Here is a 20,117-nt window from a genome sequence, read left to right as displayed (position 1 = left end):
CATCCTCATTTCTTTCATAACGTTTTCTTTTTTTAGTTTCCATTCCACCCAACGATAGATAAATATTGGTCGAGCCATAAAACTATGTGGGTATCAATGGATCTACAAAATTTGATATTTTGTTGCGTAATCTTCCAACTGTAAATAATATTTCTCTTCTGACATACCTAAAGATTTTCCTCTTACTTACTTACCAAGGCAGGAGCACGAGCAGTCGTAGGTAAAACAATGGGTGTGTAATAAGGCGAAAACAAAACAATGCAGCATTTTTATTTTACTTGCCCTCCTAAAGAAGATGAAGAAGAAGACTAATTGAAAATTGGAGAGATTTGCTCATCACGGCTCCAACTGTCACGACTCACGACCAACAACGCAACAACGTTTCTGCCAGATTTTTACTTTACTTTTACTTATTTGCTTGTTGTAGGCATGGACCTGACGAAGCATTGCATGCCGAGGGTCAAAGGGCAAACTTGTTTTGTTTCAAAATTTCCAAGACGGAGAAATATGTCGCGCATTAATTTAGAGAGAGAAATGTTGGGTAGTAGGGATTATGTAAGGATTTTTGTAAAGTTACGAAGGAAATTTCGTGCACAGATTTATTGTTACTTATTTTCATTATATAAGGACGCGATTCCCTCGGATGTTTGTATAGTTACAAAGAAAAATCCGTGTACGAATTTATTACATATTTATCGCTCCTTAAAATTTTCCCACAAAATTTTATAAATGTTTAAACACAAATTTCTAAACCGGCATGATTTTACGAATTTCCAGAGATAAATATAACGTTTCATCTTTAACGTAAAGTTAATTTTTAATAAAAATTGCTACTTCATTCTCAATTTTTTCGCAATATGTAAATTTCTTCAAACATTAATTCCCAAATTTTATAAAATCCATAGTTTTGTAGTACTAAAAACTAAGGAAGTAATTTAATGTCTCTCCAAAACAATGGGAATCACCCTCCAAATATTTAAGAAGTTACCTAAGTGGGAAGCAACCTCTTAATGCTCAAAATTTTCCCTCCTCTTAAATGGAAGGAGCCTCTCATTTTGCATATTGTAATTCTATGTAAATTTCTTAACGGTGATGGGTCTTATTATATTTTTGACTCAATAACTTTGGAAGCTTCAGTCCTGACTCCAATTTTGACAGTCTATTCTCATCTTCTGCTTTGTTGCAATTAAAAAATCGCTAACATTAAAAGAAAATTAAATTTTGATAACGATTCATACTCGTCTGATGACGACTTAGGCCCAGTAACACAAAATATAAAACCTACAGTACAGACTTCATTTAGCCTGAATGAGGTACAGAGTGCGCTTCTAAATTGCTGTCCTAATTGACCGGCGGATTGTTACTAACCTCCATTGCGGGGATGATTAAATGTTTGTTAGATATTCTCTATTATTTGGCAACACATTTTTGAAGTATTAAGTAAGAAGTCCTTCCCCTTGACCAGTGGGGTTTCTGTAAAATTGTAAACTTCCAAGGCTGTATGTGCTACGCAGAAGTAGTTTTTACCCACCATACTAATTTTTTTAAGATGAATATAGCAACTTCTAAAACAGGTATAGGTCACTCTCTACAGTCACTGCACTGTTAGAAATCCTTTATAGTCACGCAGGTATTGATTTCTCGGTATTAATACCGGGTTATTACTACACGGTATTATATATCACTACCACGTTGGTAGAGTCATATATGAATACCGTCTGGTATTATTTTAATACTGGATTTTTAAGAGTGTGATTGCACTTTGCTCACTTTTCACTTCATACGCAGAAGCGATAAAGAATTTAAGATTAAAAATTCGGCATTATCACGTACAGAATTTCACGTTTTTAAGACAATTTCTGAAAATCGTAACCCTTTTGTTCGATTTTACTGAACTGATTGGAATGGTCGACATGTACGTGTGCCAGTTTTTTTAAGAACTGGTACTGTATATTTGTAAAGATGTACTTCGGAAAATTAAAAACAATTTTTTATGTTGTTCTGAAGCCAAAACTGTACACTTTGTATCAAGGGGAAGCGTGGGTGGAGTGGAGGACCTTTTAAGTCCACAAAAGGCTTGATTGCCATGTAGTTTTTAAAAATGTATGTTTTTATGGAAGCGTTAACTCTAATTGTAAATAAATGATACGCTTTTTACGTAAAATTTCAAAATTTTATGTTGCAGATAGGTCAATTATTTTAAGAGGTAGTCTGCCACCAAAATCCTAATTCAAAAATAACATTAGGAGGTAGGGTTCAATGGAGGGTACTTCTGAAATATTTGGAGGGTACTTTCCATTTTTTTGGAGAGGCATTAAATGCATGCCAAAAACTAACTCTTAATTAAACTATAAAGATTTACATTTATCTTAAAACTCATGAAATTTATGGCATTTTAGAACTTTGCGTTTGAAGAGATTGAATATTGTAGGATTAAAAATCTATGACGGAATTATTCCTCCTTAAGGAACGCTTGGCGAAAATAAACGATTTCGTACCTCGAATATATAAATCTGAAGTGGGTGGATTGGACACATGGCAAAATATTAGATAAAAATTCTCCACTCTCGTAAAAAAAATTCTCTACATTTTTTTCCTACTCCGCCCAATTTTTCGTGGATGTACGTACTTACATAGATAAAATAAATAGCCACACTCTTGTCTTGTCTTTTACTGAAGAAGACACACACTTTGAGTTTTTGTGTATTGTGTGTAATGGTTTGGCTTGATTTGTTCGTGTGTCCGAGGCGTGGTTGCATTTTGAAATTAATCCTAGCAGTTTGACCCCATCTCAAAAAAAGGAGGGGATGGTTCTTCTCTTTCTTGTGTATGTACAAGTGGTGGCGTGGCGTGGCGTGGCGTTGCGACGCTACGAACAGGGTTTCGGTTTTTGCAAGTTTGTCACATTTCGTGCAGTGGAAAGGAAGAAATGTAAGACATTCGAGGTGCAAGAAACTGTTAGAAAGCGCAAGAAATTTGCCCTATCTAGCCACGCTACGTAAGAATTAATCTACAGAAAGTAGATAGTTTCTCCCACCTTGAATTTCTCCCAGGTCAAAATATTCCCCTGCAAGAAACCACTTTCTCCCCCTTATTTCTTGCATTCAGTGTTTCAGTTCTTGTGGATTTGCTTCATTTCTTGCACTGGAAACCAAGCAGCGCACTAAATTAGAGGTGCAAGAAACTGCAAAAAATAAGCTCCATCTAGCCACCCACCGTACGAACTATTTACCGCGACGGGGCATACTTTCTCACACCTTGCATTTCTCCCAGGTCAAAATATTCACCTGCAATTAAGAAACCACTTTCTTCTTCCCCTCATTTCTTGCACGTGGTTCCTTTACCTGCATCCGAAACCCTGGTTCCAAAGGTACTATACTCATTATTCGTGGAAGTAATAAGAAAGGACGACGAGGAATGATTATTATTGTTTTACTTGGGTTTTTGGGTACTTTATGGATTGGAGATTCGCATCTGGTGGTGGTGGAGGTGGTGGTGAGAGGATTGAAGAGCGTGGGAAAGGTGGTTGCATGGCTGGCGGATTAGATCACTAAATTGGATCATCTCCTCTCGATCAAAAGTTTTCTGAGACGATGATGTCGGCATCAATTTGAGTGTATCATTCATCGTCATTCATATAAGTTCTTCGTGACGCCGGCCCGTTATTTATTACACGCAGGTATCTATCTTAATAGGAATCATGATGCATACATAGTCGAAAGTTAACTGAGGATGAGTGCAAATTATTCGCAGTTTTAAGGAAATCCCACCAAAATTTGAGAAAAAAACCGTCGGGGTTTCACCACTTTAGGTTTTCCCTGCTTTCTCCATATTTAGATACGCATATGTAAATATATTTACTCGGATTAGCGTAAACTTTCTCTGTGTATGAAAAAGTTTTGGTGTGCATGTTTAGTAAAAAGAAATGTCTTATTTATGTTTAAGGCATTTTCAAACCAGGATTTATGCAGATCTGGTCTGGTGACTTTTATCCGTATGATAACTCGATGCAAAATTAAACGTACACAAATTTTGCTGTATAAAACGTCACCTTTTCACAAATTTTGACAAATTTGTTACAAATTTTGAACACCAAAACACGCTTCACGGTCAAAATTTTGCTGAACCAAATCAAAAATTCAGGTTGGAAAGTCTACCCCAGACGAAATACGACCTTATGTATGCCATATTTTTGCATCCAATCTTGGCATTCGAACCGTTACAAACTCCGCTAATTTCCACGATTATCCGAATTTCGGATTCTGAATTTGGCAATTTTGTGCCACTCCATTACCCAAAAGATGCTCAAAAATCCCGTCTATCATCCATCCATAATTCATAATAATTCACACTCCTCACCTTCAAATCGATGACTTGACCATTTACCAAATAATCCCCCACCCCGTGTCCCACCCTCTCTAAAAATAAACAGACCCACCGCTCATGTAAATGGGCCGACAATCACCGCAACTCCCACCACCAACGAACGAATGAATATGAAATGAAGAATGAAACTAAATAAATAAAGTAATCCTTTCTTTGCTGAATTGAATTCGAAGCACTTTTTCATACGTGAAAAGGGCCGCGATTGTTTCTGGGATCATATAATGACGCGGCAGAAATTATGCTTGTATGCTCCATATTCGTCTGAATCGAAGTGATTAAATAAATAGAATCGTCATCATTTATTGATCCAAATTATAATTGATTTCTTTCCATGTACACTTAAACACTATTTAAATGTATACATACAAAGTAATAATTTTATGTCTCACACTGACCGACGAAGAGGACTGACTCATCCCTTTTGTATGGGAGGGAGCAGGGGCAGCACAACGGGGTGTGGGGGCGATAGAAAAGTTGTGAGCAGGGTATTTTTAGGTGCAAGAAATAACGGGGAGAAAAGAAAGTGGTTTCTTGCAGGGAAGTATTTTGACCTGGGAGAAATGCAAGGTGGGAGAAAGCACGTCACGCCGCGGTAAATGGTTCCTACGGTGGGTGGCTAGATGGCGCAGGTTTCTCACACTTTTTCACAGTTTCTTGCACCTCGCATTTCTCCCGTTTCTTTCTTTCAAGTGCAAGAAATGTGGCGAACACGCAAGAATCGAAACATTGATTGTTTGATTTTATAAAAGGCTAGGAGATTGTAAATCACATTTCAACCACTGAAAAAAAACCAGTTGCAAGAAATAGTTTTTTTATGTCACAATTTCATGCAGAAGTGAAAGAAATGCAAGAAATAAGCCTTATGTAACGGACAATCAAGTATATCGCACAAGGGTGACCCGCTGTTTGGCTACCCCTTATTTCTTGCAATGCACGAAATGTGTAAAAGGTGCAAGAAATCAAATACTGCTTCACTGGGGACATCATTATTGTCCCCGCCAAGCTTCCGCGGCGCCTGGACGGATGGAAGTAATATGTACCTTTTGTGCATCACGGCAATTGGAGTCCGGTCTATTTCACTCTCGAATCAAGACAATAAAACTAAAGAGATTCAAATCTTTGTTGATTTTGCATGCCTCGCATTCCAATTTCGTCGTCCTCCACCTGTAATCTCGTCGTAAATACGTAACTTGTTGCGCTGAACGACCCGACTCGAATTACACGTTCACATTTTTGTCCCCTCCTTGTCCTCTCTCTTTCTCTCTCTTTATTAATGATGTCGACCGTAAAATAACAATAATTTACTTATTCAATCCACCGAAATATATGTGAGCCTTCCGCAGTGGCCGCGGAAGCCGTGGGGACATTAGTATTGTAGGATAGGGGAGGGACGGGTTTGTATAAGATGGGCAGATGATGGGGACATCGAATAACCGTGGGGACATTGTCCCTCTGTCCCCTTAAGCTTCCGCGGCCACTGATTTTCCCATGATATTCTGCCCATGTATTTACTAATTTTCGCACAAAAATTTGCACAGCAGAATCAATGAGGACAAACATCTAATTAGAGTTGTACAATGTGTAAGGCTTGCAAATAAACTCCGGGCATATTTGTGACGTGCCATTTTTTGCATTAAATCTCTACTCATACATATATCAGGAGGTATTAGAAAAAGACAATCCATTGCCAAGCATGATGACTAAAAAATTAATTACGGGCATTTTCGGCATGCCATTTTTTAGCCTTATATTAAGTTTAAATCTCTACTCATACATCTATCAAGAAATATCCGCATCCATTTACAAGATGACTAACAATAATAATAATTCCGGGCATTTTCGGCACGCCATTTTCTATAAGATTACCCTTATAAATTTACATCAATTCGTACTCGGTCGGTATATCTGTGGGACAATCCGTTGACAAGATGACCTATACAAGCCACGCACAACAACAATAAATCCTTCCGCGCCATGTGTGTTGACGAATAATTTAGCAAGGCTCGATCGTGATCATGTTTGTTCACTTTACAGAATCTAAATTAAATTAGGTTCGTCATCTTGGAGACGAGAGATTGGGATGATAATACAATGAGGAGGATTGTATACGTTCCTTACAAGGGACATTTCCCAGCGGTTGTTCTCAGATTTTGGGCAAACTAGTCTCAGTCGATGACAATTTTAATTAGTATGAAATTTGGGAAGGACATGATCTCCGAATGGGCACGTTTGGCCGAGATATTTGCATCCGAAGAGGAGAAAACGCGCAGTAAAGTCGATAAATTTTACACTTTACAAATTTACTAGGCGTTTTCTCCTCTTGGGATGCAAATATCTCGGCCAAACGTGCCCATCGAGAGATCGTGTCTTTCGCAAATTTCATACTAACCAAATTTGCCATCTATTCACACTAGTTTGCCCAAAATCTTAGAGCACCCGCTGAGAGACATCCCTTGTGCGTGAATGTACTCGTCCGTTGAGTACTTTTCTAGTATATTATTTATTATTTGTGACCTGTCTGGTTGGGAGTGTCCCATTCCTCTTGTGGCGTCGTCGTCACCGTCACATTCTTTTTTGTGAACCCTTTGTTCCGCGTGTACAATAAGTTGACGGTGGATCAAGTTTGAGGTGTGATTGACTGGACAATGAGCTGGGATGAGGGGACAAGCAAGAAAAAAGTGGGTGTGGCACATAACGTTACTTCATCTTTATGATGATGAGACTCATGTTTTTTTAAATCTTCACGTCAAATTTGTTCGGGCCGAAGGATTTTAATTTTTGGTATGTCCGTCCCTCTTTTAAGATGAGGGGAAAATTGAATAAGGTTTTTTATGTTCTGGTGACTAATTTGTGGTAAAATTTAACTAATTTTTGACAAATTTTAAGTTTCCATGTTAAGAAAATTTTATAGAATTTTTTACGAAATTTTAATAAACAACATTTTCACGTAAATTTTCATCCTCTGAAAATGCGCATATGAATGCCTTTCTCATACAATTTAATCTTTTTTTTTTACAAATTTATCCCGTTTTAAGAAAAATAAAATTTGACTTTTTCTGACAAATTTCAAATCACTTTTTGAGAAAATTTGATACATTTTTTGAAGTAACATTTTTCTCCTTTTGAAAATATATGAACGACTTTTTGATAAATAATAAGCCCTTTTAAGAAACTAAAAAATGGACGAAACTGTCCTCTTTTTGACAAACTTCGGACAACCTTTACTTTAAATTCAGCCCTATGCATTTCTACCAAAAATTGAAACAATAGTCTCAAATTACCTCTCTTTATATCAAAATATGAACCAGTTCCTGATAAAAATTTATCCGTTTTAAAAACAAAAAAAAAAACTGTCCTCCTTTGACAAAAATTTGGACAAATTTTTCAACCCTATTTCTACAAAAATGTTGAAACAATGGTCTCGCATTATTGAGTCGTTTCGAATTGAGACGTTTTATTGGAGAGGAGACGGCCAATAAATTAATAAAAGAGAGAGAGGATAATAGAGAGACCTTTTTCCAAGCCCCACCACCCCGTGTTCTTCTTCTGGGTAGCAATAATAATTCATCTTTTTCTTGTTTATGACTTATTTATGTAAGATTTGGACTTGGTTTGATTTTGCAATTAAAATTAAAAGAAGAGCAATTAATGATGGGTTGTTGAGGAGAGGGGCAGAATGGGAGAGGTAGATTTATGGGGTGGCTAAATAAGGTGAGCCTCATTTGTACACGTCTTTAGTCGTCACGCGGACTCAATCTCAGCCTCCAAAAACTGGTTGCTTGCTGGTGGGGCTCGCATTTTTTAAAGCTTGTATTATCTTGGAAATAGAGTTGTACGATGGTCACGGCGTGGAAGTAAATTCATGGTGTTTTTTGGAAGTAACATTAATTACGGGGATTTTTTTGCATGAAAACTTATTCTGGGAATTTTTACATGAAAATAAATTATCGGCATTTTTGGAAATAAAATTAATTACGGGTATTTTTGCATGAAAACTTGCTCTTTTTTGCATGAAAATAAGTTATCCGCTTTTTTGGAAGCAAAATTAATTACGGGTGTTTTTGAATTAAAAGATATTTACTACGGGCATTTTTTACATGAAAATAAATTGCCAGCATTTTTTGCATGAAAACATTCTATGAGGATTTTTTGCATGAAAATAAATTACCGGCATTTTTTGTATGAAAGTTAAATATCGTGATTTTTTACATGAGAGTTAAATAACAAATTACTAATGTTTTTCATGGAAAGAAATTATCAGCATTTTCTACATGAAAATAAATTATTGGCATTTTTCCGTGAAAACAAATTATTTTACACTTTTTGCATGAAAATAAATGTCTTTTGTAACCTTTGGGGCAAAGCTGAGCAGGTAAAACATGCCTAAATGCCTTATTCCTTGACATCGCCATACATACAACTTTAGTAAGGATACAAAATCTCGAAGAGGGAAATAAGATGGTTATTCTTTACGTAAAGATTTTTAGCCAAATATTGAACAAATAAATGAATTGATTGTGGCCAGTTTTACGATGCGGTCGAGGAATTAATTTTATTTATATTGTGGGTTTATGTAAGCTGGGATTGTTTAAGTTTGGATTTTTACTTTGTTTTACTGCCTCAAATATGATTTTTATGTGAACCGGGAACACGTTTGGATTATGTAAAGAGTTAGTGGTATTGCATATAAAGCATTACAGTGCAAATAATGCGGTTACAAAAGTGTCACCGTGTGGTTGGTAATGCATTTTTTGCCAATATTGGAATTCTTTACCATGCTTGAGTTGATTTTTAAGGGTAAATTTGAATTTCTGGAACGATTATTAAGTGAATAACGTTACACATTGGTTTTGAAACTCGGTGACAATTTTTTTACCAAATTGTCCACATTTTTGTGCATGTTAACCTTAAAAGCATTATTAATACATTGGTTTTTCAATAGGCGAGAATTTTGTTACCAAATTGTCCACATTTTTGTTCATTTAAACCAGAAAAGCGTTTTAAAAAGGTTTTTCAACGCGGTGACAATTTTGTTACCAAATTGTCCATAGTTTTGTCCATTTTAATCTGTACACCATTAACCAGAGCAATTAACAATGCTAAAAAATCTCTCGCGTTGCACATTGGTTTTATCAACTCTGTGACAATTTTGTTACCAAATTTGTCCACATTTTTGTCCATTTTGCCCTGCAACCTAGAGCAATTAACCCTACTAAAAATCCCTCTGGGACGTCTCTAATTTTTTCATGGTTATCATTTAATGAAAATTATTATTTCCAATTTTTTAAACCAACCAAACCACACACACACGTTTTATCATCTTCTTTATCATCATCACCACGTGCCATACCCCAAAATGAAAAAAGAATCTCTCCTTTTACGGCTCTAAAGTACAAAACACAATGAAATGTTTACAAACAAGAGGAGAGAGAAAAATGAGCAAATAAATCTCAAAATCTGGACTTAAACTTAAAACGTTAACCAGGAAAAAATTCGAATCCGATTAAGGAAATATTATTAATTGCACAAGTGTCAAATTTTTCTGATTGTTTTGTAGAAAAAAAAATGCTGATGAAAAATTATGATGTTACGGAAACAATGATTGCATTGCAAATATGATGCATTTGTTTTTTTGTACTTTTGGTTAATCTACTAATCAGAAGAGGAAGAGAAGGTAGGGTTCGTAACATAATGCGGTGTTTTTTTGTGGCGGGAATCTACACGTGTTTTTTATTACTTTTTGTTACATAATTGTGAAACTTGGGAGAAATCGTGTAAAATATATTTCTGTTTTTTATCGGTCACAGATTTTTTTGTAAAATTAGGTATTTCTGAGAAGCAGAAATTTTGTAAATTCATGTTTCTCAGTAGAATCTGCTTATTTTACATTGAAGCAATTCACGCAGGCCTTGGTAGCCTTGTAAATTCGGTAAACTTACAAAATTTTACGCCTATTTCGAAAGAAAGTTAGCTCCAAAATTTGTGTAAATTTGCTCAGATCAAGGGCTTCTCTTTAGTATTTTGTAAAAGTTCATAAAATTATTTTGCAAAGTTACCAAGGACTTTGTGAATTGCTTCTTTGATTAATTTGCATGTTAAACCTAAAGAAAATGCGACATTTAATGAATTTTCTTTAAAAAAGATTAATATGTTTTTAAGAACCCTGATCGGACTTTGTTTCTTTCCAAAGGTGCAGTTCTGATTTGTCCAAATATGGTGGTTTTCATGTTAATGGGAAAAAAGGAGTTGCTAATTTCTTATGCATGCTTTCTTCACGTTGTGACATTGTAACAAAACTTAGAATGGAGGTCTCCCAGCGGATGCGATCCGATTTTGAGCAAATTAGTCTCAATCAATTACAAGTTTAATTAGTGTGTAATTTGATAAAGACACGATCTCCCAATGGGCACGTTTCGCAGAGTTATTTGCATCCCAAGAGGAGAAAAATCGACAAATTTTACACATTACAAACTTGATAAACTTTTACAAAATTGTAATCATATTTTTAAGGAAAATTAGCTCTCAGATTTTTGTAAACTTGCTCCGATCAAGGACATCTCTTTATTTTCTAAAAGTTTGTAAAATTACGGTACAAAACGCACACATTTTATGAGTTATTACCAATAACTGCGTGAATTGACTCATTGTTACATACCAAGCCCTGCGTGAATTATTGCCAATTGCGTGTTGCTCATTAAACCCCGTACTAAAAATGAAACCACCACGACCACGTGCAAAAAGTAATATTTTATCATTATTAGGGACGCCATGATAGATTAGATTTGTGGCTAAAAAAACATTGCACAACGTTTCATGAATTTGTCCCTTAACGACCTCCACTCGAGTCGAGAATCGAAATCCAATCCAACATTTTATTTATCAGCACCTTTGTTGTGAATGAGATGCACATTTCTTATCCGCATCCTCCACGTTACATAATTAATTGCTACCTGTCCTCTCTCCCCATTGTGTCGAGCGAGGCGTGTGTAATAATAATCATAATGGAGGCCTAGCATTATTATTATTTTGCAGTAATTGTGAAGATGGGCTAAGCTGCGGAGGGGTAAGCAGAAGGCAAGGCCGAGCAGGGTTGTGCCATGTCGAGAGGCATTTATGGCATGCTGTATTTGCCGTATTTTAATTTATGGCGGGAAATGTTATAATAATAAATAGATGTTTGACATGCCTGGAATTTATTTTCATAGACGAAAATTCCGTCATTTATTTTCATGCTGAAAATTCCCGTGAAAGTTGCATGTCCAAAATTTCGAGAATTTATTTTCATGTTAGAAAGCCTGGGATTTACTGATTATTTTCCTATCTAAAATTCTGGGCATTCATTTTCATGCCCAAAATGCAGGGTATTTGTTTTCATACATGAAATGCCCATCATTCAGTTTCATGTCTGAAATTCTAGTTTTTTTCATTCCCAAAATGTCGGGTATTTACATATTTTCATGCACGAAATTCCTGTTGATTGTTTTCATGCTGAAAATTCCTCGGATTTAATGCCAAAATTTTGGGAATTTAAATATGTCCATGTCACAAATGTATTGGATTTATTTTCATAGCGAAAAAATACAATTTTTCCGCCATTGTACAACCCTACCTTTTAAAAAACTTAAGCAACTCATCCGTCTGGTCATCTCTGGTGCTTGGTAAAAATCTCTCTCTTTTGAAAAAACAAAGTAAAAATGACACCATTATAATTCTTCCTTCGAGATGACCACACCATCCCACGAGGAGGATCTCGTCAAAGGAGAACTCCACCAAAAAATATAATACAGCACAAACATGCACGCTTAAAAACCTCAAGGTCTTCTTTCTCCACCCAAGCCAAGGAATTTACGCCATAATCAACTTATTATGTATTATGAGCAGAGGACGGTTATGTATTTATTTATTTTCAACTTTTATAAATATTTCAACGATGTGAGTGTGCCGAAATTTTTTCGTTGGAAAAAATTCAACCACAAAAAATGCAAAGGATTAAATACAAAAATACAAACTTTTCGAAAATTTTTGTTTTTATGTTTTTGTTTGGTAAATATTAATCACCGATTTTTATTAATAACATCTCCGCCCTCTGATTACGAAATTTTATTACTCAAAGAAATATACCACAAAAAATTCTATGAATTTTTATATTCATAAGTACAAATTTTGCGAAAATGCTTATTTTTCTCACATTTTTTATAAATAGTTTGCCATTTTCTTTATGAATATTATCAGGGATTTTTCCTAAATACATATCCCTCCCCTGAATATATGATTCTTCTCCCCGGAATTTTTTTGTACTCCTGGTGGCAAAAATTCTTATGAGCATGGTGGAATTGTAGCCAAGTATGTAAAAAAAGTGGCGAAATCATCTCGTGTAATGAGGATGATGAATTAGTTGTACGACGACGATTCGTACGTACGTATGCATTTGTTGGTTTGGTAGTTATGCATGCACATGTTGTTGTTCTATTAGGGTTTGAATGGGAACTGGGTGAGAGAGATGACGTGACATAAATCACAACAAATCAAATTAGTCAAGAACGTAAGATGACGAAGGCGACGGTGGTTGTGACCATTTTGTAAAAGTGAGTGTCCGTCCATCAGTTGGTGTGTCCTTTCTCTCTTTTTTGGCATGGATGGACGGACAGATTGGAATGAAATGAAATGAATGTGGTCATCTTCTTCTTCTGCTTCAGGATTATTTTATTGCATTATTTTCATCGTTATTATTATTATTATTGTTGCATTGTATGGGACAGTTTTTCCTTTTTAAAGGGATGGATGGATGGATGGACGAGGAAAAAATATTAGGACGACTTTCTGCTGCTGGTTGGAAACAGGGTTTCGGTTATGGTGGGTTTGCCACATTTCTTGTACCTGTTCAAAAATTTAATATTCATTCAAAAGTCAGTCATCCCGATTTCTGAGTGAAGATTTTCGTTCAAATTCATTTCATTTCACTTCATCGGACTTCATTTCTTACTTCGCCCCATGTATTAAGCATAGGGTGAACAATGAGATGAGTGAAAAATCATTTCATTCACAATCATTCATATGAAATGACGGAATCCTTGAGTCATTTTCATTCAAGTGACAGTTTCATTTTCATTCACTATCATAATCAGTCAAATGAATGAAAGTGAACAGGTATGCCTGAAACGGAAGCCACGCAAGAAATCCGAGGTGCAAGAAACTGGTAGAAAGTGGGAGAAATAAGCGTCATCTAGCCACGCGCCGTATGAAATATTTACAACGGCGGGGCGTAGTTTCTCCCACTGTGCATTTCTCCCAGGTCAAAATATTCACCTGCAAGAAACCACTTTATTTCTTGCACGTGGTTACTTACCTCCATGCGGCACCCTGGTTGTCAGTATTTTACAAGATGGTGAGATTGTGTTTCGTTCGAGATGTGAGTGAAGATTTAGAGGAGCGACACGTGTGTGCGAGACCATATTCATCTTCTTTTTGGTGACGGTATTAAATAAAGCATGCAAACAAACATTGGCCAGTAAAAAGTGCACAAGTCCTAATTCTTCCCAGTATGGGCAACTCTTCTTCTTCTTCTTTTTCTGAGGTGGAGACGGCAAAAAATATGACACACGGATTTTTATCCATGTGTGGACTGTGGAGTGGAGTGAGTTTTAGGGTAAAATCAAGCCCTGAACTGAATGTGGAGGCGAGATGAGATTATTACATGTAACTTAATAGGCAAGGATAAACATTCACTCGGGTGTTTGTAAACTGTGTACAACTTTGTGCAATTATGTTGCACTACTATTTAAGTTGGTATTATAAATAATTTGCATAAACTTATTATACCTTGTGGGTATAAGTGGAACTTTAGATTTATGGAATTATTTTCATGTACTTGTGTACATATGTTTGGATTTTAAGCTGATTTGCTTCCCTAATCTGGGTAAACTTTGGGGAAGTCATGGTTTTACAGAGTTACGCGAATACCGGTGAACGAATTGTGTGGGCATTTGCATAAATAAATAGTATGCGGTGAGTAATACGAGAAGACGAAGTTGATGGTAGTAAATATGTTACATAAGGTGACGAGAGTTGTTTAATTATTGTTATTCGACTAGATACCTATGGTTAATAAAGTTGTACCTGAATGACGGGCATTTAGGACCTGAAATTTAAGTAATGGGCATTTTGGGTATTAAAATACCCTGGACACATTGGCCTTATGAGGGCATTAATTTAAATGCGAGTCAAACAAGGCGTATTACACCTAAATTCTCTGGGTATGGGCAACCCATGAAAAATAGATGCCCAGGCATTTTAGTCATTTTTGGCATCACATGAATGTCCATGTAGACAAGTTGGACAAAGTTAAACAGGGTATGGCACATTAAACGCCTAAATTCTCTGGGTGTTGGTTATACCTCATGAACAATAAATGCCCGGGCATTTTTTGCATATAAATGTCCCTGTGGACAAGGACAGGTTAGCCATAAATTTAAATGTGGTTAGGTACAAAGAGGGGATATCGCATTAAATGCCTAACTGCCCTCGGCATACGTACGTATGCAATTCATGTTATTTCTTGAACCCGGATCTGGTCCATTACTGGTTGTGGACGGATAGGATTGCGGATTGAAGTAAAAAGCGGAAAATATATTACACAAGAAATTAAAGAACAAGAAAGTGATGAATCTCCCACGGAGAGCCGAACTTGCCGTGATCATCATTCACCTCCTCGCCATTTATTTATTGCTACGCGCATTCTGTATTCCACTCGGGCTTAGTTATCAGAGAGCAGCAGCAATTAGACCACATCTGACTCCTCTCTTGGTCATTTCATTGTTTTATGTGTGTGTGTGCAAACAGTGGCCGCGGAAGGGTGCGTGGGGACAGAGGGACAATGGTCACATGGTTGTTCGATGTCGGCATCATCTCCCCATCTTATATAAACCCGGCCCTTCCCCATCCTACAATGTTAGTGTCCCCAGATGTCCCCACGGCTTCTGCGACCAATAAGGATACATACGTAAAGGGAGGATTCACAGTGGCCGCGGAGGAAGCTTGAGGGGACACAATGTCCCCATGGTTGTACGATATCCGCATTATCTTATATAAACCCATCCCCTCCCCCCATTCTAAAATGTTAATGTCCCCCCATGTCCCCACACCTTCCGCGGCCACTGTGTGCAACTATGTATGTAATGCAGGAGTAGTTATATGTACATATGTATGTACAGCATGGTGGGTGTTGTACTTACCTGTGAGGTGGTGGTGGGTAGAATTTGTCTACTTTTTGGCTGGTTAGTTAGTCCATCAGATAGTTAGTTAGTTAATGTGATGGTTTTATGAAAAAGATGAAATTCCAGTTCTCCTTAAAACAAGGAAATTATAAAATTCTCGCTACAAACACACAAGAGAAGCCCGACTTGTTTTGTGGGGTGTAAATAAAATAAGATACGTATGTATGTAGATACGTAAAATAAAGCTGGTTAAACATTATGCCAACCACTTTTCATTGATCTCACCGGTTTTTTTTCGGTCGGTCGTGTTGTTTAGAGTATTATAATTTCTTTCCATCTGGTAATAAAATGTTGTAGTAAGTTTAGAGGTTAAAAAGCTGCCTTATTTTCACGGTTAAACTTGTATATTCAAATGAATTTTTAGTGAACATGGCGCTAGAGAAATGATAACATGGTTAACTTTCTCTTGGTGAAATGGATCATAGCGACAAATGCGTATTTTTTCATGCAAAATTTTTCATGTAAATTTGTTTTCTATGCAAAATTTTTGAAGTATATATTCGTAATCCTGATAAATTCAGATGATTCTTTTTCTATGTTAAATTTTTCATGCAAAATGTTCCATGCAAAATGTTATAAATTTGTTAAATTTTCCATGTAAATTTTCCGAACTTTTTTAAATTTTTCAAGTAATCTCGAGCCTGACATATGATTCTTTTTCCATGCAAATTTGCTCTTGTAAAATTTTTCATGCAAAATTTCCCATTTTTTAGAAATAGAAGCACAAGATTTATTAAGTAATCGTAATCCCGACAAATTCATATGATTCTTTTTCCATGCAAAATTTTTCATACTCCTATTTTTTTTACTATTTTTTCCAGAAAGCAGCCGAGTGAAGCGTGCCCCACCGCACCCACTGGCGCGACTCTCCTCCTCCCACCTCCTCTCGCGCCGAGACCACCACCACACTGCCCGATCTTCACCACGCCACCACAACCACCACCACCACAACAATCATCGCCACCACAACGGGAACAATAACAACAACCACAACAACAATAATGACGCGTCCATCATCAACTTCAATGCGGCCGCTGCTGCCGCCGCGGCGGCCGCGACAACTGCGAATTTGCTTCAAAATCTTCCAAAATTTGGGGGGAAACTTAATCATCATCATCATCTCCCGGATCCGGGTGGTTCGCCGCTGTAAGTACTTGACCAACTTGCGCCAATGTTGTGTGACCACGACCAGTGTTTCGTTCGGGTGGGAGTAATCAGGTGCAAGAAATAAGGGGAGAAGAAAGTGGTTTCTTGCAGGGAAATATTTTGACCTGGGAGAAATGCAAGGCGCAATAAACTCTTTTCCGCCGCTTGAAATACTTCATACGGCGCGTGACTAGATAGCGATTATTTCTCCCACTTTCTCCCACTTTCTTGCACCTCGCATTTCTCCCGTTTTTTCCACTGCAAGAAAAGTACCAAACCCGCAAAAAACGAAACACTGTTGGTCTAAACTATGGCGCTAGGTAAAGATAACCAACTAATCTTATCTTCTCCTTCCCCACAGGTTATTTCCCCCCCTCCTCGGCGAATCTCTGCACGTCCACCTTCTCCACCACCACCGTTTGACGGAAGCAATGCGTCCATTTTTACCGCCTCATCAGTCAATAAACAATTCCTCCTCGTCGTCCTCATCACCTTCTGCTTCCGCCGTCGCCACTACCACCGCCTCGCCCACATCGCCCCCACCCCCACCACCCCCACCACCCCCACCACTCGTGCGATCCTCCCCGTCCCCACCACCCCTCTCGACGTCCCCCTCCACCCCGTCCCCCGCCGGCGTGGAAGTGGCGGCCGTTCGGAGGAGAAAAGTACACCGCTGTGATTTCCAAGGATGTGAGAAGGTTTACACGAAGAGCTCGCATCTCAAGGCGCACAAGAGGACGCACACAGGGGAGAAACCCTACCAATGCACGTGGGACGGGTGCACGTGGAAGTTTGCGAGGAGTGACGAACTCACGCGACACTTTCGCAAGCACACGGGACAAAAACCCTTCAAGTGTCATTTGTGTCAAAGGTCGTTCTCCAGATCGGATCATCTCTCCCTTCATATGAAGAGACACTGAAGAATATCGATTATGTTCCGGAGAAAATAAAATAATTGTAATTTAACGGATGACTCGTTGATAAAATCGCCAAGTTTTTAATCATTTCTCCCATCTGGGAACTTATTTCAAAATTCTGGACAACAAATTTGTAGGGCAGGGAGTTCCCAAATTTTTTAGAAATAAGCACTCCAGATTTTGAATCTTTTTGAAGGAGGAGATCTCAAGTTTAGGAAGCCCTCAGAAAAATTGGAACTCATCGAAACTGGCTCAAAAAACTCGACGCCATTCCATCAATCAACTCACCGAGGACAAATTTGTCGTCCAGAATTTTAAAATAAATTCCCATAGGAGAGAATGTATTAAAAATGTGCAGATTTTGATAATGAGTCATCCTACATAATAAGAACAACTATCCGTCCAAAAGAAGAGTCTCAATTCTCATCGTATTCCAAAAAAACTCATTTATTTTATTAGATTACTATAAGTAGAGTAGAGAATCTCAAGAAACGTTCAAAAACGTAAATATTTACGGAATGTGGCGACTCTACTCATTATTTTATGATATGTAATTGTCTCCACGTGGCGGCGATGTCGACGGCACGTGGGGCGCGTACGTATGTACGTATCGTGGTAAAATTGGTGCTGATAAGGTTAATTAGATACATAAATATTTTTATGAAGTGATGAAGATTATCGACAAAGGTTAACTGCTACGTACGCCTACCCTCAACTCATACATGTTTAGAAGACAACAAATAATGAACAAAAATCTCTCTGCACAAAATCATGTGACATTTTCTCAAATAGAAATATTTATAAGTTTTTACACATATTTTCTAAATACAAATTTGTATCGTACTTTTAGTCTCTGACCTGTGAAATTTTGTAATAGAAAAATTTATTATGCACAGATTTTTAAATTTTTGTACAATTCGAATTGTTTTTATTTCGTACAATTTTCATGTTGATCAATCATCATCTGTTTTTTTCAAAATTTTGATTCCAGAATTACGATCTGAGTAAAATATTGTGAAATTTAGCATTACAAAAACTTTAACTTGAGCTGATTTTTAAATCTGTCTAAAACTGGATCTTACAAGGAAATTGTTTTCCCTTCATAGGATTCTTATCAATTGATAAGATCTCCCTATTTTCACACAGAAAATACAATTAAAATCACGATTTTAGGAATTATGACGGTTTCGAAGGTAGTTTTTCACGAGTAAATTTCAAACAGAGTAATATTTTACGACATGAAAAGAATCAATTATAATTTACTATACATATTTAAGAGATTTTACATATTCTATAACAAGTTATTGCAAAAGTAGACAAAAAAGTCAGGTCACTTTGTAATAAAATTTACTTTTACTAGTTATAAATACTTACAATACAAATACATATTTTATATGAAATGAATGATTCATAATTTTATTCAAGGTTTCTTAAATTTTAAAAGACAACGGAAGATAAAAGATGATTCGCGAATGAAATATAATAAAAGAATTTATTTTTTGAAAGTTAAAATTTCTCGATGATGAATTATTTATGCGTTAAAACGGTGTTTCTTAATATGGGACTGGATCGCCAAAATCAGGACATTTTCAATCATTTCTCCGCTCTGAAAATTTATGTTAAAATTCTGGAAAACAAATTTGTCAAGCAGGTCATTCCCAATTAAGAAATATATATAGTCCAGATTTTGACACTTTTTGGCGGAGGAGATTTCAAGTTAAGAATCCTTCAGAAAAATTGGAACTCGTCGAAACTGCCTTAAAAAACTCGACGTCATTCCATCAATCAACTCACTGAGGGCAAATTTATCGTCCAGAATTTTAAAATAGATTCCCAATTTCCCAGAGGGGAGAAATGATTAAAAATGTGCAGATTTTTATCATAACTCATTGATTCGTAAAAATTAATACATCGATTAAATCAGGAATTAATTGCTAATTAATTAACGGTATATTTGTATTATACATAGTCGTCCCCTCTTGGCGGGGTAACGCTGCTCCCACGCTGGGAAAATGTGACGGGTCCGACATACTCGTCGCTGGACGTGGTCGTCATCTCCGTCGCATTCTTGTCCCCGACCAACTACTCGACCGGGGTGGAAGTCGTCCCCTGGATTTCCGTCAGCCAGGCTCCCATCCTGCTCATCCTGGAGGGACGAGGGGACACCAGCCCCCAGTGGACTTTGGGCGTGGCTGACCCGTCCCAAACGATGGTGGGAGATGTGCACGTGGCCGCGGCGATTGGTGGGGTTTTAGTCGAAAAGGACGTCACACTGCCGACCGGTCCATATGCCGGGAGCAGCGTGGAGAGTCCGATCGAGGTGTAAAATTCGGGAAATTTTGAGCCATATCGTGACAGGAATAAAAAATTTCGAAAATATTAAAAATAATATTTT

General features: G+C 37.1%; 1 protein-coding gene and 1 long non-coding RNA gene across 4 annotated transcripts in view; one reads left to right on the top strand and one right to left on the bottom strand.

The window, feature by feature from the left end:
• Positions 1-19,231, top strand: part of LOC118437907 (Krueppel-like factor 3) — a 68,939-nt gene extending 49,708 nt beyond the window's left edge. For 2 of the 3 annotated variants that reach the window (XM_035857423.1, XM_035857424.1), the window contains exons 4-5: positions 16,481-16,805; positions 17,167-19,231. In XM_035857423.1, the coding sequence (XP_035713316.1) occupies positions 16,481-16,805; positions 17,167-17,725 (884 nt within the window). In that variant the 3' untranslated portion in view covers positions 17,726-19,231. The remainder of the gene's footprint in view (positions 1-16,480; positions 16,806-17,166) is intronic. The other variant, XM_035857425.1, reaches the window with a different exon arrangement.
• Positions 13,073-13,834, bottom strand: LOC118437908. Its single transcript, XR_004836477.1, has 2 exons — positions 13,733-13,834; positions 13,073-13,263 (listed from the first exon to the last, which is right to left on the bottom strand). It is a non-coding gene; the product is annotated as an uncharacterized LOC118437908 (long non-coding RNA).
• Positions 19,232-20,117: the final 886 nt, after the last annotated feature.

The sequence above is a fragment of the Folsomia candida genome, unplaced genomic scaffold (genome assembly GCF_002217175.1).
Source record: "Folsomia candida strain VU population unplaced genomic scaffold, ASM221717v1 Fcan01_Sc017, whole genome shotgun sequence".
Lineage (NCBI taxonomy): Eukaryota > Metazoa > Arthropoda > Collembola > Entomobryomorpha > Isotomidae > Folsomia > Folsomia candida.
Note: the sequence above shows the minus strand (reverse complement) of the source record. Positions and strands in the feature narration are given on the sequence as shown.